Genomic DNA, 19,765 nt, shown 5'->3' on the forward strand with positions numbered 1-19,765 from the left:
AGAAGTAGGTCTCAGATCAACAGCTCAACATAGTTCTCCAAGTTGACTGCTATACCCTGGATTCCAATAATCTGAATAGACTTGGTGAATAAACTGAATACAGAGAGATACAGGATTGATATGAACTTAGTAGACCTCTGTGGTGGAAGTCATGGCCTCCCTGGAAAGGATTTATATAGAGATTGTTCAGACCAACAGCTGGTTTTAAGAAACACAAGTTGTCAAGTTTCCTTTGTTGTATAAATATTTAAGTGACTGGGTTGGGATTCCTGACGGAGGAAAAGCTTGGGTTAGTGCCAACAGGTGAAGCTTTTATTAAACAGGAACATACAAACTCATTTCCCTTTCTCTTTTTAACCTAGAGGCCAATTATTGTGTATTTGTTCTTTTTTTCAGATAGTTCTGTCACTGTCCTAGCTGTCCTGTACCATGCCTGGTGATGACCATGGTGTCATTCTCCTGAGCAGACTGCTCTGTACTCAGCTTCCTGGCCTGCATTCTCCAGTAGATTCACCAAGCTGCCAACATAACAACGGAGCTGTTTGGTACCTTGGAGTCCCACTGCAAGGGTGTCTGAGCACCTCGCATTTGGCCCAGAAAATCTGCCCTTGCACAGTCCAACGAGAGGGTTGTGAAGTCCTGGGGACTGCCGGTTCAGTTCACTACTTGGAAAGTATTTTGCCAGGTTACAGCTCTGGTTTAAACACTTGAGGTGAAAGCTGGTGGTGGGGAGTGGAGTGGTGGGTTCACCAGCAGCCTTTCTGCATTAAAGGCTCTGTTTGGAGATTCAGAAGTCCTCATACCTCTGCTCTGATACGTGTGTGTTACACTCTTTCAGGTATCGACTTGAAAATACAAGTGGGGCTCTAGTTTTGGCTGATAGGGGTAAAACTTGTTCCAGTGGGTGGAAATTGGACCCAGAGTCAAGGAGTACATTTTTAAGCAAAGAGTGGTGCTTTCTCACCACTTCAATGCCCTGCACAGGAGCTGTACTGTAGAGCTGCTGTTCTCTGGGATGGCTGTGCCAGCATCAGCAGGGCACACATGGCCACCTCCTGCCCTCTGCACTGGCAGTGGTTGCTGGCTGAGACACTTGTTCCTGGTGGACACAAGCTGCTCTGCTCACTGGCAGACATAGCAACTGAAAGTCTCTGGCCTGCTTACAGCAGGTCTGACAAAGTGACCGTAACAACCTTTTCTGCCCTGAAAATACCTTAATTCCTGGTAGGTTAAGAAATTACCCTGTGTGGTATAGCTCAGTGTTGCTAAACCCATCTTCTTTTGAGGCTTGTGAAACAAATATCCAAGAGCAGATGGTACTAATCACTGCTGTAGCAACATATTCAGCTCCTGTTTTTGTGGTTTCTAAAGGCCTGTTTTGGCAAGACTTGTTAAAAGCTATTTGAGGAAGAACAGACAAGCTTTTGACACACAGTTCTATGTAAAATCTCTTCAGTTTTGCCAACGGTGTTTATTTGTAGAGACCCTGCATATTGTAGAGGCCACTGCCTGTTCCTGGCTATTCCCCAGAATGGAAACTTGAACCAATGATTTTTGTAAAGAATGTGCAATAAATCTGTGGTAAAGCTTCTCTGTTAATGACTCTTGATTGAGTTCAGGTAGTTTTGACATACACAGATGAGGCTGTTTAGAGCTGGCCAAGCTTGCTTGACAGGCAGGGCCTCTCTTAATTGGTGTCTGGGAATGAAACCCAAACAAGGATGTCTCAACTGCGTGCTGGGCCAGAGTCCTTCCAGCCCCACTGGACACCCAAAGCTTCAAGGGCACAGCATTGGAGTGGAATTCTTCAGTGCTGAGGAGAACAGATCTGTGAGCGTGGAGGGAGCATACAGTCAAGCGGAGGAGAGCATAGCCAAAAAGAAGCGGCTAAAAATGTTGCTTTAGGTTGCTCTGTAAGGGCAGTCAAGCACTGCAAAAAGCCTATCTTATCTTATTTTCCCTGGATGAATGCATGAGAAGCATGGACATTGTGTAAAAATGGCTTGCATTTGAGACTAGTGCAGGCTTGGGTATTGCAGAAAGCATCACTGGGTGTGTAGGCACTAACAGCTCACACATGGGGGAGGTGTGTTTGATTACCTTGTGTTACAGACTTCATGTAGCAACAAGAACACTTGATGGGGAGATCAGCTTCCTGGCTGGAGTGTGTTCAGCTCCAGCAGCTGTACAGTGATTATGCCTTTTGCTATTTTTGTTTTTCTTCAAGTTATTAGCTCTTGAGTAGACTCAGGAGTAGAATTAACTATTGCTTTGGAACTGGGGAGTTCCCCAGGCTTCAGGTGGGTGTTGGGGGAAACTGTGATCCAGCTGCCAGTGCTGCATGGTGACTGTCACTTCTGAGAAGGATGGTATCCATTTCTAATGAGAATTCTGGGATGCCAGTAGAGCTTGTGACCACGGTGGCTTTCAGCTAAGATCCTTCCCCAGAGGATGTAAACTCCTAGGGGCTCAGGCCTGGCAGCTGGTTTGCATCAGAGTTGCTTTGCTCTTACTATTGGGAAACAGCTGGTTTATATGGAGTATGATGGAGCAGTTAATGCTGAAAGAGAGCATTGTTCAGTGCAGGTTCCACGTAGGTGTGGTAGCTGCAGAACACAGGTTATGGGAGGGCAGTCCATGGGGGTGTTGTAATTCCAGTATGTATCCTTAAGATACCAGGTGTTTCCAGTGCAAAGCAGGGGTGTACGTAATGCTGGAAGCGTGAGTTGAATGTGTGAAGGTGCTGGGCAATATCTGCGTTGAAAAATGACAGTTTGCAGTTCTCGTAGTCCAGCAGGATGCCAATCCTTCTGGGAGGAATAGTAATTCTGATGTCAGGTGTCATCCCACTGTGCAGGAATTCATACTTGTGCCTGTAGGCAAGAAACACAAAAGAGCTGAAGGCATCCTGGCTGCTGTCAAAGGGAAGCACTTGCTGCACACAGGTGCCCAGGTTGCTCACAAGAGTCAAAGGCGGTGATGTTAATGTGCCAGTGTCCATGGCAGAGCCAGCAGTGCAGCTGAGGCATGAGGGGAGCTGGCATTTCTGCAGGCAGGTATGACATACTGCCATAGGTAGGACAGAGATCAAAAACAGTTGGGTATAGCTGGGTTTAGCCAGATACATCGTTTGTGGGCTACACGGATCTTTTACCCTCTGTCTTCCCCCTGAGGTTTTGGTAACATTTACAGTTAAATTCTGCATCTCAGATTTTATTCTGATTTGTTCCTGGAACTGCCTGTTTCAATGTGACAACGTCTAATTTCAATGACACTGTACCACAGAGAGACCCTTCAGCTTGATTCACTAGCACTGTCTCAGAGTCAACAGAACTGGGTGCTTCAAAGATGCAAAGCTGCAAAAACACAAGTTCTGAAGCAAGAAAGTTGGGCAAAATAACCCATGCCAAATGCCTCTGTAAAAAAGCAGGAGGATTTGCTTATCCTTCCAACACTAATTTACAGTGATAACGCTGGAATATCAGAGGTGCCTGGTGCCTGGTCTGAGCCGATACAAAATCTCTGGCTTCTCTGCTTCCCTGCCTGCAGGTGTAAGAGGTGTCCCTGTCAGAGACCTGCAGCCTCCACAGCCCTTACCTTGAGGGTGTGATGATGTGCCTCATGCACCAGGATGAGTTGTTTGCCCCCAGGTGACCATGTCTCGGAGTGTTCTCAAAAGCCACACCAGTTCTGTACTCTGTATCTTCTTCAACTTCCACCTCCCAGTAATGCTTGCCTGGAAACGGGATCAGACTGCCCAGGATCGCAATACATCTGTGGGAGACAGGAGGATGTGTTTTGGCAGGGCCTCTCTATAATGCCCTTTACAGCGTTCAGATAGGTTCAGGTATGTATATACCTGGACATTACATAGCAATAAACAAAAGCCACTTTTCCTGTCTCCTTAGCAGTGCTGTGTGGATTTTTGACTCCAGTGAATTCCACATGCTGAGGAGCTGACACCCAGCCTGCAGGTTTCTTTGTGACACCTGCCCTGTTTTTACTTGTGGGTTGCTTTGTATAAATGAGTGTCCTGGGCACTTCCAGGAAGAGGGAGAACAGCATCCTATACTGCCTGGGTTTTCTACGAAAGTTATTACTTGTTAAAAAAGAGAAGGCTCTGGTGAACCCCAGCATAGCAGGGGAAAAAAGTCTACAGATTTTGAATTTTCTTTCCAAACAGCGCAGGGTTTTGAATGTTACTCACCATTAGGAACAGAGCACTGTAACAGCATGAAGTTCCTGGGGCAGCTGGGGAGGAGGAAACCTGTCTACGCTGTGTTTGGAGAGATCAGGAAGAATTGAACACGGTAGGGGAACTTGTAATATGCTGGTACCTGGGCCATGAAATGAATGATAGGAACGATGCGGAAAATAACTCTTTTGAAAGTTGTGTAATAGAGACAGACAAAGACAATGTGCTACAGAGAGACCCTGCAGCTTGATTTACTGGCACAGTCTTGGAGTCAAAGGAACTGGGTGCTTTGAAGATGCAAGGAACTGGATGCTTTGAAGATGCAAATGTGCAAAAACACAGGTTCTGAAGCAAGACAATTGGGCAAAATAACTCATTCCAAATGCTTCTGAAACACTCTAAGGTGGGAACATGAGTCCTGTAAGATTACACCTCAGCTTTTTCTCAGGGAAAGTATATGGTGTATTAGCTGTCATTGTCAAGGGGGACAGCAGGTTTCAAACACGTACAACTTTTATGTTTCTATGGTAGTGTCTAAAGTTGTAAGTTACAAAAGAAAAGGATGTTGCTGGCAGACTGAGCTCTTCTAGGCAATGCTGAGAGCTGCACTCAGCATTTGGAGGGCCTGGTGTGTGAGGATGGGCATGCAGAACACAATAGCTGTACTCTGCCTCTGCAGCTGCACTTGCTTAGAGTCAGTGTACAGTTCATTACAAGTGCATGTAAATGTCTTGGGAACAGCTTAAAGGCTGCTGAAATCAGGACTCAGAGGGGCTGTGTTGCTACTGCTTGAGAAGGAAAAGGAATGATGCAAAATGGATGGGTAAACATCTGTGAACAAAACATGACCGTAGTAATGAGAGCTGCAAAGCCACCAAGGCAAACCTGGGCTGCACTGAAGAAGCTGCCACGGTTAGGAAATACATCAGCCTTTAGGAGACCACAGAAACTTCAGAAAGAAGAGTTTGCCATGTAATTTCCTTGCAGTATGAATGTTAGGCATGAGAAGTTCATGTGAAAGTTCATAGTGGTACCAAAACCTCAGCCTTCAAATGAGATGAGTGCCAGTTCTGGCTGTTGACATGAAACATAAAAGAATCCTGTAGAAGTGGGATGAAATCCTGTTTAAGATTACCCTGATGGCTTTAATTAATAGGATCACCAGTCTCCCAACTCTTTTCTACCAAGCCCTCTAGTAACACTGCATTTCCATGGAGGGACTAAGTTGTAGACTTGTATTATCCTGGGATGCAGATGCCTATCCTGGTTATATGGTGTTTCTGTGGTTTTGACTGGAAATAGGCATTTTGGAAAGCTTAGTCTCTCACTTCAGTGGCAAAGGGCCTAATTATTTTTTGAAAGTAATACCTGTTGGTCCAAATAGTATCAGTTATATTTTTCAGCAAGAGGTAAGTTTTCGGATCCCTCTCCTTTCCTTAGCATTTGTTATGGCACCTAAATACCTGTTCGAATTTAGCTCAGTGTGCCAGACATGTAAGTAGGCTTGTACATAATTGTGGCTGCTGCATCTGTAATCCTCTTTAAGAACTTGCTTTATCTTCCAAGTTCCAAAGAGCAGCTGGAGAGAGAGATTTCAACTCAAAAAATTAAGCAGAGCTGCTGAAAGCCCCATTAGACATTTCCTGGCACCTGTTAAAAAAACCAAAGAAACTGAAATGCTTCTGTATACCTTGTAAAGCTGTTATCATAGACAGGCAGATCACACTCTGGGTTTTCCAGTTCATCACATGAAATGGTAAATCCATCATCTAGAATTGCCAGTAAAGGATGGGCTGTGTCCTCATTGAGGTAGAAGCAGGTGCCTGCAAGAGAAAATGCCTGAGGATAACTCCAGTAATTCCTTATAGCATTAGGATTTGCAGCAAGGGTATGAAATGTTTGGGTCCACAAAGAGATTCACCAATGCTCTAGAAAGAATCTGTGGCTGATATGGAGAGGACAAGATCATTTTAAAGTTTTTCTAATAAATGGGTGTTTTACAGCTTAACACTGTTTAGTTTCAGCCTTGTGAAAAGCAGGGGACTTAGCCTGGTTTTGAACCCCTCCAGGGCTCAAAGCTGCAGGCATTGTGCAGGAAGTAGCTGTTCAGAGATGAGGGGTCATCCCTGCAATGGACTGTCTGGTTTCAAGTAATCTATTTTTAATCACTGAAATGAGAAAGGGGGCTTAAAGGAGCCTCCATGGCCTCACACATCCACATAAATGCTGGGCACAGTTTGAAGAGAAAGGATCCCTCATGCTTCAGCACCTCCCTGGTCAGATGAGCCCTCAGAGAGGTAAGTCCAGCCCAGGATACAAATGCTTCTGCCTTTCTCCCTGCAGAGACTTCACAGAGCAGGTCTGATGCACTGGGCCCTGAGGAGTAGCCACGAGTGGCACAGCTGCTGTGTGTACTTGGTGCTTGTTTATCCACCCCAGAAAGGATCAAAGGCCATTCCCAGTGTTGGAGGTGGGTTCTTGCAGCTGACAGATCAATTTGCATCAGCTGTTTGCATAATGTAGACTCTGAAAAGATAAATCTCCCCATGGTAATCCCAAATGAAATCATTGTAATCAAACTGCAAGTTACTTCATTGCAAATACAATACAAACAATGACAGGGCAATTACAGGCATGTGCTGCTGAAAACAAACACATGCTGTGCAAACAGAATGGGCAATTTCAAATATTGAGTTTGATTTAAGCAGTTGGAATACACACAAACGATGGTAACACAATGACCGTCTTCCTCTCCAGGGATTTAAGGATGAGCATTTCTTTTCTGTGGCGTCACTGCTGTGTGGCAGACAGCTTTACTGAAACATAACCTTGGGTGGTCATCTTGCTGAACAAATACAATTTGCAAATCTCTCACAGAAGGTAAGGGCAGAAGAGACACAGGTAAGGTGTGAACATATCTGGGAGTGGTGTGGGAGATTTGAGACGAGCCGGTGAAGTTGCAGTGTCATTGCAGCAGTGATGAAGGTGAGCACTGGTGTCTGCTAAATGGCTCTAGAAAGTGCTGTCTCAGCCATACTTTCCAGCAGCAGCTTCACTACATGATAATCTCTGAAGTAAAATCACACTACAGCTTTCCTCACTGGTGTGTCAGTGCTTTGCAGGCTGGCAATATGTGGGCATTGGGTTGATACTGTCTATTAAAATGTTTAGAAATTAGTAACTTTCAAGTATCAAATGTATCAGACAGCAATAATATAAATTACAGAGCTAAAGCAATGCACTTACTGTCACAAGAAGTTGGTTTTTTGATTCCTAAAAGGTTACCAGGTGTGTAATTAGATGAAAGAGATTAGGACCTGGTCCAGAGGCCATCGAAACCAGCAGGAATCTTTCTGTTAAGGTAATGCTACAATAGGCTGCTGGAGTTGTTCCAAGCTGTACAGTACCTGTGGTGTGTATCAGGACAGGTTCACTTCTTTCACTGGAGCCACCCAGGTTTTGGGCTCTGACACAGATGTGATACTTTTGAGTCGGCTGGAGGTGAATTAGGACTTCACAGTTAGGGATTCCAACAATAGATCTACAGAAGATAAATCCATGGAAAATGATAGGGTAGAGAACAAAGGTAGATCTTCGAGATTATTTTTCTGAGCAACAAAGAAGAAATTACACCTCTCTTGTAACCCATCAACAACATTTTACCTTGTACTGTTGTCAGTAGCAGGGCAAGAGAGAGTCTGTGGCAGACTGCAGATTTTTACATTTTACATTTGCTTCTGCCCTTTTCCCATACCCATAATTCTCATATACTAATTTTTGATTCACATTTATACAACTAGTTTTACTAAGAGGATTATTTATAAATGTCAATTCACCAGAAGGTCATGGGTCCTTTCTTAGTCCTATTAGATGCCACATGATTGAAATGGTTTCATCTCTACAGGTCATGGGCTCAATAGAAGAGTAACTCACTCAGTAATAGTATCATCATTTTCTTCATCTGTCAGCTTGGACAATTCAACCGTGTAGGAATCAACAGGGTTAATGTCTCTGGATTCCCAGCACACCAGTGCTGCATTTTCACAGCTTCGGATCTTTTTACTCTTTATGGTAGGTGGTGAAGGAGCTAAAAAGTAGGTAAAAGAACAATTCTAAGCTGTTGCTTGAAGATGTTTGCAACCAACATGATTTGAAGACTTAAAAAAATAGAAAACCATTGTTTACTAATACTGTATAGTTAAAGAAACCTGCCTCCCCAATGGACAATAAACAGCAGGTAGAGTGATTGACAGTACTAGTTAAAGACTTCATTTGGAGTATAAAGGTTCCAAGAGAATTAAACAGAGAAGTAACATAAAGACTGATTACACAGCTGGTTTCTATCATTAGTTTTATCTTTGTCATAAAAGTGCATCTCTTCTCTGTTCTGAGATGTCAAAGATATCTGGAACAAGTACTTGAAGGTCTCACACTGACTTGCTCAATCTGATGTCAGGATTTCACACAATGTCCTTGACTGCACTGCAGTTAAAAAGAACAGCATAACAGGTGAATCCACAAAATACCTATAGGCCAATAAAAGAAGAGCTGGCATTCATCTGTCAGAACCAGGAAACTTGAACCTTATTCACAGCTGGTCTACATGCTTGCATTTAAATAAGTTATTTTGTCTCTCTGCTTCTGTTTCTTCCATTCTAAGACAGGGACAATTGGCATGACAGGCTCTCCAAATAAAAGTAAGGAATTCCCATGCAGTCAGTAGGCATACATCAGAAGAAAGAAAGTGCCCAGAAAACATTACTGGCATAAAATTCAGAGATGATTTTGAATTTCACTATGAAGGTCACAAAGTCATATGAATAAAATATTTTTACCTGTTACATAAACTGCTCTTTCACTTGGTGGACTGATACCAGAGGCATTTAAAGCACTGACCCAAAATTCATACTGTGTATTTGGCACCAGATCAGTGATGGTACAGTATGTTTCTTTGACTTTCAGTGTATGCTCTGAAATGACAACAACAAAGCATTTACAGTGCCTTTACACAGTTGCCCACTCTTCCCCAGAGCTGCATCACATCGTGGAGTTGGGGTGCATTGTTTTGTGTGCTGGGTCCAAGAGAGCTCCTTGTGCTCCACACCCTTTGAGCAGCTGTCAGGCAGTTTTACAATGCCTTCCTCTAAAGCAGCATAAATCAGATGGGACAAAAGATGAAGCTATTTTACTACTCATTTCTCATTCTTCATCCTATAAAATTTGGATAGCTTCTGCTTTTCTTTCTCAACTGGCCATTGGCACTCTACTGGCTTCCACTTTTGAATGTTCTTTGTATGCCTGTGCATCTTAGGGAGTTACAGCCTATTACTAGCACTAAGATAAGCTGTAAAATCATCTGGGGGTTTCAGTGGGTGTGCTGGTGATATGATGATTTGCTCTTTTAAAATACTGTGCTTTGCTGTGGATGCAGCATGTGTGTCTAATGCAGTGCCCACACTCCAGAAATCCTCCTGGCTCCATCCACTGTCCCCTTTCCATTCCTGCTATCCCTGCTGCTGCCATGTCCTGTCTTTGCTCCTGTGACTGGTCCTGCTGCAGCTGGCAGCATGGCAGACCTGGCAGGGGAAGAGGGACAAAGCAGATGGTGGTGGCAGATATGACAGTTTTGGTGGCAGAGTGCACAAGGCGTGCAGAGGCACTTTGGAATCAGCTGGGTTTGCCAATGGAGGGCTGAGGTGTCCCCTTGGGCCCAGGCCTCCTTACCTGCTTGCTCATCACTGTGCATCTCATTGCTCACTGGTTTGTAGCACAGCTGGTAGCACTCCACAGTGTCATCTGAGAAGAGGCCCCAGCAAACTCTCAGTGAGGTGCCAGTTGCTGCATTGGGAGCCTGTGGATTGATCACAGGGGCACAAGGAGCTGCAGAGGGGAAAACAGGTCAGTTTTTGAATGTATAATCATGGTATGTATGTTGTACCTCTCCTCTCACAAAGGTGTTTGCACAAAGCCTTGGCACTGAACAGGGTCATATTCTTCCCACATGGAGAAAAGTCAGGAGCTGACTCTGTAAACAGTTGCAGATGATAATCAGGTCGCTGGTGTGTGAGAAGTAGTCTTGCTTCAAATCAAAGTCAAAACAACAAAATAAATAAGCCTCAGCCTACCCCTTCTCTGTAAACTTGGCCTCCCCTGCTCTGAGGGCTGTTCCAGTGAGCACAACATCTGCCACTGCTGCCAGCCACCCTGGGGATCAGGGAAAAGCTCTACAACAGGGGGTCAGCAGCACAAGCAAACATGAACCAAATGCCATTTTATGTTAAGAAAAGAGAGCATTGGGTGTAAAAAAAAGAATATTGTTCTTTCTGACTATTTGTGATGCACCAGAAAAGATTTAAAATTTTTGGGATTTTTTTGGCTACTCAAAATTTGTTTATGTTGTGCTGTTTCCTGTGGATTATGGGGAAAAAATGCTTGCTAAATAGCAGAGGAATAAGTCGCTGAAATCTGTTTACCAAGAGAAGCTGTGTAAGTTATTTAAAATAGTCTGGGGTTCCTCTCTATTTTGTTCAAGCAACTACAAGGTAAGACAAGTTATTACCAACTAAGCATGCCTGACCCCTCAACAGAAGGGGGTAATCTTCATGAGTCTTCTAGGAAATCATGCAGCAAAAGCAAGGAAATCCCAATTTAACAGTAATTCTGGTAATTTTATTTCAAAACAAATGGGAAAAAATATCCAAAAATATCTTCCAGCATCTCTGTATATATAGGTAAACAAAAAAAAAAAACTAGAAGGAAAACTAGGGAGAAGTTAATTCTGCCTTTGCAGATCTCCTTTAAAAGAAGTAATGCTTAATACATATCCTTACTTAAATGTAAATAGGTCTGAAATAATGATCAGTTAGGAAGAGTACCTGGAATAGCATTAATGGAGTTCATTAGTTGTTCAACTTCAGAGACGTCTATGACCCGCTCTTCAAACTCTGGCAGTGTTGAAAGCTCTAAATCCACTTCTTTCTTTAAGAAGTCTTCCAGCCTGTAATTGTAGGGGGAAAAAAATAATGAATAATTGGAAGTACCATAGTGTCAGAGATATCTGTCTATGATACCTATTGGTAAGAGAAAAAGAACAGCAGACTTCAAATTAACATCTATTTCCTAAAAAATAATTTCCAGTGTTTTCATAGCTATAGAAGCTCAGCCTCCCTGTGCCTATAGGTTGGAGATACATGGCCATCAGTGCTCCAAGATGCCAAAGAGAGCTGGCTGCTGCTGGCACTGAGGGCCACCCTTGTGTGCCCTGCTCCTGCAGAGAGCTGGCTGCACACAGCGTGCTGCCAGGGAGTGAGGTGTGCCCAGCACCTTGCTGTGGGAAGCGCCCTATCAGCACCATACCTTTCCTTATTTTGAATTTCCACTATTCCTAATTCAGGACCTCGTGGCTCCAGGTGTTGTAAATTTGAAAAAAAGGGGTATCTTTTCTATGTGTTTTCATGAACAATAACAATCAATTAAGAGGGTGATTCTTGCATGTGATTTAGTGTGCCCTAAAACTTCTTCCAATTGCTCCAAGATTTTTCAGTATCTGTTTTGAGCTCCCACAGCCTGACTTTCTACCCCACTATATTAATGCATGCATAAGCCTGTTAGAGTATATTTAGGGAGCTCAGTTTTAGTCTCATTTCTATCCAGAGCATTTCTTTTAAGAGCTTTAGCAATCCTGTTTCTCAGTGAAATTAGTTCCTTATTACTAAGCTGAAAACACTGATTTATTCAGGCTCTAACTCTCCTTTCGGATTTCTTGAAATTGGATCCAAACAAGTGTTGAGTGTTCTTAGAGCAACTTTTTCTGATGCACTTTAAAACAAAAATACTAAATATTTCAGCAGCTCTAGTGGCTTAGACAACATTTGTGTGCCTGAACAAAGTCCAAAACACCCAAGTGTCTCCAGTAACCCATCCAATTAGCAGGAAGAAATGTGACACAAAATCCCAGACTGTGATACTACCTGTCAACCATGGTTACTGCTGCCTGTTGGGAAAAAAAGAGAGAGTGTTAAAGATAGAAAAGTCCAGAGTCAGACTACATCATGCTGTTGACCTGTCTTACATAAATTGCCCCAAATGCAGCCCTTGGAGTGAAGTAATTGGCTCTCACCCAGCACTGAGAACAAAGCCAGCCCAGTCTATTCAAATGGACAGATCTTGGCTGAATTTACAGTAAGATAATGAGCGCTATCAGGTAGTCATCAGTGTCTGCCCATCTAGACTTTAGACCAATTCCTCCCTTGGTTGTCCGAAGTGCCAGCAGATCCCTCACAAACAAAAACCAAAATCAGCTGGGCAAAAGAACTCAGTGAAATGGTTTGCACTGGAGGGAGTCTGAGCAGTGCATGTAACTGGAAGGCAGATGTACAGTCCCTGGAGAAATCTAAGCAGCTGAGAGCTCATGACCAACAGGTACTCACTTCTTGATGAATAATGGTTCTTAGGGGTGATGTAAAACTGTTTACAAGCTAAGGAGAAAATACTGCAGAAAATCTTTGCATTTCAGAGATGCAGAGGAATGGGGAAAAGTCAGCTCACGTGAAGAACTCAGCAGGTTGGAGTCACACAGCAAACTGACCCACTGGAGTAGACTGGAGGTGTTATGAGATTTGTTTGTTGTCCAGTTCAGAAGTTACTGTCACTGTGCTACAGAAATGCTCCCACCCACCTGAGTCACAGGACAGCTCAGGTTAGAGCAATCACTCATCATCAGTGAAAATTCTCATTTTTTTCCAATTATTTTTCTACCTGCCAAAGAAAAATACCTTCTTGGCACCACCTCAAGAGTGGGATTTCATCCATCACTTTGCAGGAGCTCTTGATTAGTTTGGAACCTCCTGTTCAGCTGAACTTTCCTCCAAAATGAGCAAGAATAGGAAACATCTTCTTAAGTGATTGCATCAGCCTGCCTGCTGTGAGCCCAGAATAGAGCAAGAGAGCTGAACCTGCACAAGGCAAGGAACACTAAGTGCTTCCAGAGTTTCCCCAGACAAGCATTTCAGCAAGATATCTTCTCTCTGAACTCCAGAGTGACTCACAAATCAATGAGCATCCAAATTACAAACTTCTGCTTCTGCATTTTGTCCCCATTCTGTTGCCCTACTAAGTCAATGCCACCATGCCAAGCAACTGGAGCAGTGACAGCACCATGGACTGAGCATCCCAAATTCTCCCTAGCAATAAAGTTGCTTGGGACTTCTCAGATAGGGACTACTTGCAAGCAGCAAAAAGCACTGAGAAGGGGCTTTGACAGTTAAAGCTCTTTACCTTCATAAATTCAGCTTTGTCATTTTCCAGGAAAAGCTCCTGGGTTTCATCTGTCAGCTCCTTGCAGGTGTCAAGATGTTTCCCACAATTGACCAGCTGCTCATACAGAGCTTCCAGCTTCTGCCTCTTCTCTTCTCCCAGTGCATCCAGCTGTTCTTCATACTTCTGAGCAAGCACTTGCACTGCATCGTTGTAATGCACCTCAAAGTTCTTCTCCTGCCTCCCAAAATTTTCCTGCAAGGCATTTGAGGGTTTGTAGCTTGGCATCAAGCCTGATCCATAGGTCATCCAGAGGAAAATCTTACTCTGGTCTGCCTAAAATTCTCCTTACCAGAGAGGTAATGTGTCATGATTTAATTCACAAAACTAGGACACAGTACCAGTACACAGAGGCTGTAATTTGACTAATGTGCATTTTTAGGGGTTTGCTCTGATAAGTCACCTCCAACGAGGCACAAAAGTGTTGGATTTTGTTCCAGGCATAAGAGCAACAGAAATTACAACAAGAACAATGATGTAAGGGAACGTAAACCCAGGGAGCACAACTAGGATATATCCCAGCCATAATCTCACAAGCGTTTCCACCAACACAGTCGAGCACATCCTTCCATGGAAGAAACCATGGCAACTCAGTGGGGTTCATGGATTTGTGCTGAGGGAGCTGAGCAGCTGGTATCCTCACTCACAGCTGGAAAAAGCATTAGGAAGGAAGATTTAAGGAGCAGGCAAGGCTTTACTGCCACTGCTCAGGCACTGATGTCCTCCTGTGCCACATGCAGCAGAGAAAAGACCGTAGTGCCTTGAGTTATTGCTTCAGTTTGAACTTGCTGCCGGCTGACCTCCTTTCCCTGGGGCCAAGCTGACAGCAGGAGCACAATTCTTGAAGTCATCAGCTTGAAGCAACTCGTCCAAGGATTTGTCTGGATCTGACACTTCTGTGAATGAAGCTGAGGGAACACACTGCTGCACTCTGGATGGATAGTTAGATCACAGCTCTTTGGCCGTTTAAAAGTAAGATGACACGAGTGGTGGCCACTTTATTTCTGAATGCAAATTTCTGTGCAAATTATAAATGTGGTTTTACTAGCCCACTTGAAAAAATAATTAGGATGAGTTTTCCTGAGTACTTGAATCTAGGCAAACCCCAAGATAACTGTGCTCTGGTACTGTAAGTACTCACCTCATTAACAACTGAGCACTACGAATGTCAGTATGACTGTCAAAACTGTTTAGCCCCACTACCATAAAGTTAGCCTAAGAAAAAATGCCTTACCTCTACAGTGATGAAGATTTCCTCCAAATGGCTGGCAACATTTTCCATCTGAGCAATCTGTTCTTCCAACTTGCACATGTTTTTATGGATCTCCTCCTACAAAACACCCAGTGTGATTCTTACTATGTCTGAAAACAGTTTTAGAGGCACCATGGTACACCTGTGTTACTCTCACCTTTTCACTTTCCACGGCATTGGGGAGCTGAGCAACCTCGTGATCCTTGTGCTCACCAAATAGTTTGTCAAAAGCTCGGATTGGTATCTTGCAGGTAGAACAAAAAACATCTGCTGCTTCTTCCTCTTCCTCCTCCTCCTCCTCACTGACAGCCTGACTGTTCCACTCATCTGACATGCCGCCACTGCTTAGCCCCCCTCTGGACCATATGTTGCTCTCAGCCTCATCATCTGCTCTGGCTTTGCTCTGATTTTCACCTTGAGAAGCCTCATCAGGAAGTCCTTGTTGCTTTGTGCTTTGACTTGGATCTTTCACTGAAGACCTGCTTTTTGATGAGTTATATGTGGAGCCTTGTGATCTTGCTTTTTCGGTGCGAGCAGGTGGCCATCTGCTCTCCACCTTCTCCAGATGTCCTTCAAGAAGCTCAAGCTCTTTTTCTCTATCCTCATCAAGTCCATACATCTTAGCCAACTCTGCAACCTCCTTTTCCAAGTCATAGCCAGCTTCTGGCGGGCGCTGAACTTTTTCACTACTCAATGCAAATTCCCTTCTCGTATCCCCCAGAGATCTGTCTCCTCGACCAGAGAGCTCTTCAGGAAAGATATCAAACCTCTCCTTTGATCCATAAAGATCCATGTGATAAAATATCAAACCTTCAGTCTCAGGGTCACTAGACTCTGGGACTGGTGGGGAAGCTGAATGATCGCATGACTGGCCACTGGTCTCATAGTCTCTCGTGCTGCCAGATCTGGATGACATTGGTATCCTCAGCGAGGCTTCTGAGATGGTGAGTCTCAAGCTTGTAAAAGATAAGAAAGATCTTTAGCTACATACTTAGATATCAAGCATGAGGTTTTCTTGCTTAAAAGTATATATACGGAATAGATTTGGCTGAGGACTGCTCAGGTTCTGGAGGTAGGCATGGGAAAGACCAAAGTCAGTACCTTCACTCTGTAAGTGAAGCTTCTGAAAGGAAGCCACAGAAAGCTTGTTTTTTTCTCACCTCAGTGCAAAGCACAACAGAGAGCTGTCTCTGGTGTGCACCCTCTTTTCTGAGGCTCATCTGTGACCCTGATGCCTGATTTCCAAACTGTGGAGTAGTCCTGTCCTCAGCTCAACACTGTGACTGTGCTTCAGACACAGTTAATGCTGTTCTGTGCAATTGGAAATGGCCTGGTTTGAAGTCTGCTTGCCCTTCAGCTGCTGTCAAGCATGTTTTCTGAACTGTCAGTCAGGCATAATGTAGAATGTCCTCTGTTGTGACCACTGATGCCACAGAACACACTAGTAAATGCCCTGAAAAGTCCTGTTCTGGATTTTTTAAGCTGCCATTCTTAATACTGAAACTTGAGTCCAGGTCTTGGGTCCTTTCTAAAAAATACTGCAGAGAAAACATACTGCCCTTTGGGGCTTCTCATGTGCTGTGAAAAATAGATATTTTAACATATGAAGCATGCAGTAACTAGGGAGCAAGGCAGGGCATTGACCTCTGCACTGAGAGATGCCTGCTTTGACCCCAACCTTGCATATTTTGTCCATTCTGTGCAAGGAGGGAGGTGTGAAAAGAGCATGTGCACGTGACATACAAATCTGTACGATAAAGCAGATGCACATGGGACAACATTAAAAGTGCAAAGGCAATTTTAATGCTGATTCCCCAAGCCCACTCCTTCCAACCAGCCTGTATCAACAGCAGTGAAATAATGCTAGTACAGAGTCAGAGATCTCTCTGAGCTGAAACCTCCCCACAGTCCTCCACTGCTCACCAGCATGAATGGAATCATGGCTACAAAACTACTCAGATCAATTTCATCAGCAGTTTAGTACCACAAGCAAAAGAGTTCATGGAAAAATTTCAGCTGAATATCAATTAATCTGTAGTTACATCTAGTCCTAGCTAAGTGAAGCATATGAAATCTTTAAAATCACTTTCTCACAGAAAAAAAAAAGCCAAAAGATCGGTCAGACATCAATGTTACCAGAGCTTCTGGATAAGCTTTCACATAAGTTTGCTTTCAAACTACTTTTTATGGTCTTTTTAGTTTTGAGTAGCTGCTATTTCCTCAAAGTTATTTCAGCAATACTTTACTAATTTTCCTGAGAATTGCTTAGCTAACAGAGTCAACACAATCAGTGACTTATTAGAAAGCAGCTTCCCAAACCAGTGAAAAATACTGAGACATTTTGCACTCTCTGGTTTTATATCCCTGGCTGAGTCCAGCCTTACGGATCTGTAAGAAAACCCACACAGAAGTTCACCATGTGTCTTCTGGCACTGCAGACATGGGTGTGGATTCTACAGCTAACAATATCCTACTATAGACAAAAACACTGGTTAGGCAGAAATACTATTTATGCTAAAGGCAGTAAAATAAATCATGCAAATTCTAACATTTTATAAAGAGAAGAGGTCTTGACACATACCAGAAAATGTTGTCTGGCTCCCGCAAAGACTTTTTTCCCCATAATTATAACAATAAGGCTTGCTTTAGAAGCTACTACTAATTAGAAAAGTGAATTAACATGTAGTTTTCCTACCAAAATGAAATAAAATATATTAAAATAAGCATAATTAAGCTTGTCTGCAATCCTGCTGCCTAATTAAGATTTTCAGATGATTGCTCAGTGTTTGCTTGCTTTGCAGGCACAGATAAAATTACATGAAGCACGTTTAAGTCCGTGACCGTCAATTATCGTAAATAAACAACAAAGAATGTTACTACCTAAAAACTTGCCTTCTATCTTAGGACGTCATAAATTCTTCTGATAGATCAGATGGCATCAAAGTTAACTTCTATTCCCCCTAGTAAAAATTAATTCATACGAAAGCAATTCCTTTCCACTTTCCTATGACTGCAGTTGGAAGACTTATTGCAGTAACCCTACCCTGCCTCTTTGCTCAGATAGGCACATGCCAGCAATGAGCAATGGCACAAATATAGATGTGCCCCAGCTGTCCTTCAGCAGCGTGCTACTTGAGTGTCACCAGGATGAATGTCATACACTGAGAAAAGGCTCTGAAGGTTGATTCCTGGATCTGAAGTACTTAGAACAGTTACAGAGCCCTCACTAAAGTCAGAGTACCCTCTCACTTTTGGAGGTGGTATTAATAAACCCTGCAGAGCTCAGTCATTGCCTCTGGGTGTGATTTCCAAGGCTGGGGTGTTAGGCAGAGTATTTTGTGTGGGATACACAAAACGTGCAAACAACTCACATGGCTGGACATGTGCTTACAGAGTTGCACAACTTAGTGGAAGTATCTGTTCTGTTCTTTGCAAGCACTTACTGGTAAAGTCCTCTCTCAAATTAGCAGGAGCTTTTCTATGGGCTGAGTTGGAATCATGATCATATATTGGAAAAAAAAGATTAAAATTTAGAATTTAGAAAAGAAAAATCATACTGTTGCATATGCCTGTTATACATATGCATACATCCTCACCCTGTGTGTGTATGCCAGACCTCTGGAAAGCTAATTACAGTGAAGAAAGGGGCCAATGGCCCTGCTAGGGAGGTTTTCATAGGAACATATCCCTTCAGTCTGCGCTCAGTAGGGGTACACCTGATAAAAACCAGGCTGTGTATTACCACTGACTATTGTGACTGCTGTAGCACTCCAGCTTTGCGTATCTGCTCAAACCCACAGCTGCCCAGCACACACAGGCTGCTGCTTGTGAACACACTACTGAGCCAGCCTTGCTGGCAATACATTTTTAAGCACGTTTGAGAATGTTGTATTATATATGGCTTGAGCTCAGGGGATACCACAAGGGACAATGTCTATTAGATCTTGACACAGCTCTGCTTTTTCCTCCTTTTCCAATTATCTTGGTGTCATTTCCTCACTTTTCTAGCTGTGCAATTGTTTGCTGTTTGGTGAGGAATCACAAGTTAATTGCCCATGTAGGCACGATCTCATTACCACTAACAGTGCTTCTATCATCTGTGAGATTAGAGTAGAAGTGTTTTCACAAAAGTAATGCAGCCCTTACTGAAACATTTACATTTATGCTGTCTGACAGATCTGATTAATTTTTCAAACGAGAGCTTATTTTTGCTTTGTGTTAAGCTACGCTACCTTGTAGACCTTAATTTCTCAAAAAATAAGCAGTGTCAGCTTTGCTGCCAAAGACTGGAATATAACACTTGGTGGATAGTGAACTACATTCTACCTTGGACACAGGCCTGAATAAGAGAGCAGTGACACTGCTCTTATTCACTCACACCGCTGCTCTTTGCTCCCCTCGGTGCCTGTGAGGCAGCGTTTGGGTGGCATTTATACAAAGCACGGTGACCTTGGGGCTGAGCTAGGTGTCAGGACAGGCACCCTTTGGCTGTTTGTGGGTGCAGGGCCCCAAGGTTCGGGTGCTGGCTCAAGGCAGCGTGGGGAAGGAATGTGGGGGTTTACCTGGCTTTGCAGAAAGCAACAACTCGTGGACTTCTGCGAGGACCACAGGAATGATGGGTTGGAGGAAAACTGCCCCTCAGGCAGCGGCATAAATGCAGGGCTGTGTTCCGTGCTCCCTGCCCACCACTCCTCACAGAAACAGTGGTTTATTTCACAAAGCTTTCCCCTTCCAGTACCTGAACGAAATACATAGGAAAGATGGGGCAAGACTATTTGCAAGAGCACGTACTGACAGGACAAGGGGGAACGCGTTCAAATTGAGAGTAGTTTTAGATTACATATTGGGAAGAAATTCTTTACTGGGCGGTGAGGGTGGCGAGGCCCTGGCACAGGGAAGCTGTGGTTGGCCCATCCTTGAAGGTGCTCAAGGCCAGGCTGGATGGAGCTCTGAGCAACCTGGCCTGGCGGAAGGTGTCCGCGCCCACGGCAGAAGGGTTGGAA

General features: G+C 43.7%; 2 protein-coding genes across 10 annotated transcripts in view; one reads left to right on the forward strand and one right to left on the reverse strand.

Annotated features, from left to right (window-relative positions):
• The window catches only part of PDE8A (phosphodiesterase 8A), a 154,842-nt gene extending 153,251 nt beyond the window's left edge, over positions 1–1,591 (forward strand). For all 6 annotated transcript variants that reach the window (XM_042039290.1, XM_042039288.1, XM_042039292.1 and 3 more), the window contains one exon: positions 397–1,591. The gene's annotated coding sequence lies outside the window, so the exon portion shown is untranslated. The remainder of the gene's footprint in view (positions 1–396) is intronic.
• FSD2 (fibronectin type III and SPRY domain containing 2) lies at positions 1,443–19,494 on the reverse strand. Of its 4 annotated transcripts, none has more exons than XM_042039296.1 (13): positions 19,325–19,494; positions 14,920–15,718; positions 14,745–14,840; positions 13,472–13,705; positions 12,166–12,188; positions 11,071–11,192; positions 9,920–10,075; positions 9,031–9,165; positions 8,129–8,282; positions 7,603–7,736; positions 5,886–6,018; positions 3,598–3,774; positions 1,443–2,873 (listed from the first exon to the last, which is right to left on the reverse strand). In XM_042039296.1, exons 2-13 carry the CDS (start codon positions 15,676–15,678, stop codon positions 2,621–2,623), a joined length of 2,376 nt encoding a protein of 791 aa, XP_041895230.1. In that variant the 5' UTR covers positions 15,679–15,718; positions 19,325–19,494; the 3' UTR covers positions 1,443–2,620. The 4 variants fall into 4 exon arrangements, with proteins under 4 accessions (XP_041895230.1, XP_041895228.1, XP_041895229.1 ...); XM_042039294.1 differs by lacking the exon at positions 19,325–19,494 and adding an exon at positions 17,643–17,879; XM_042039295.1 differs by lacking the exon at positions 19,325–19,494 and adding an exon at positions 17,344–17,879.
• Positions 19,495–19,765: the final 271 nt, after the last annotated feature.

This window comes from Corvus kubaryi, unplaced genomic scaffold (genome assembly GCF_017639235.1).
Source record: "Corvus kubaryi isolate FWS band 111438036 unplaced genomic scaffold, C.kubaryi_AGA036_p1.0 37394, whole genome shotgun sequence".
In the NCBI taxonomy this organism is placed as follows: Eukaryota; Metazoa; Chordata; class Aves; order Passeriformes; family Corvidae; genus Corvus; species Corvus kubaryi.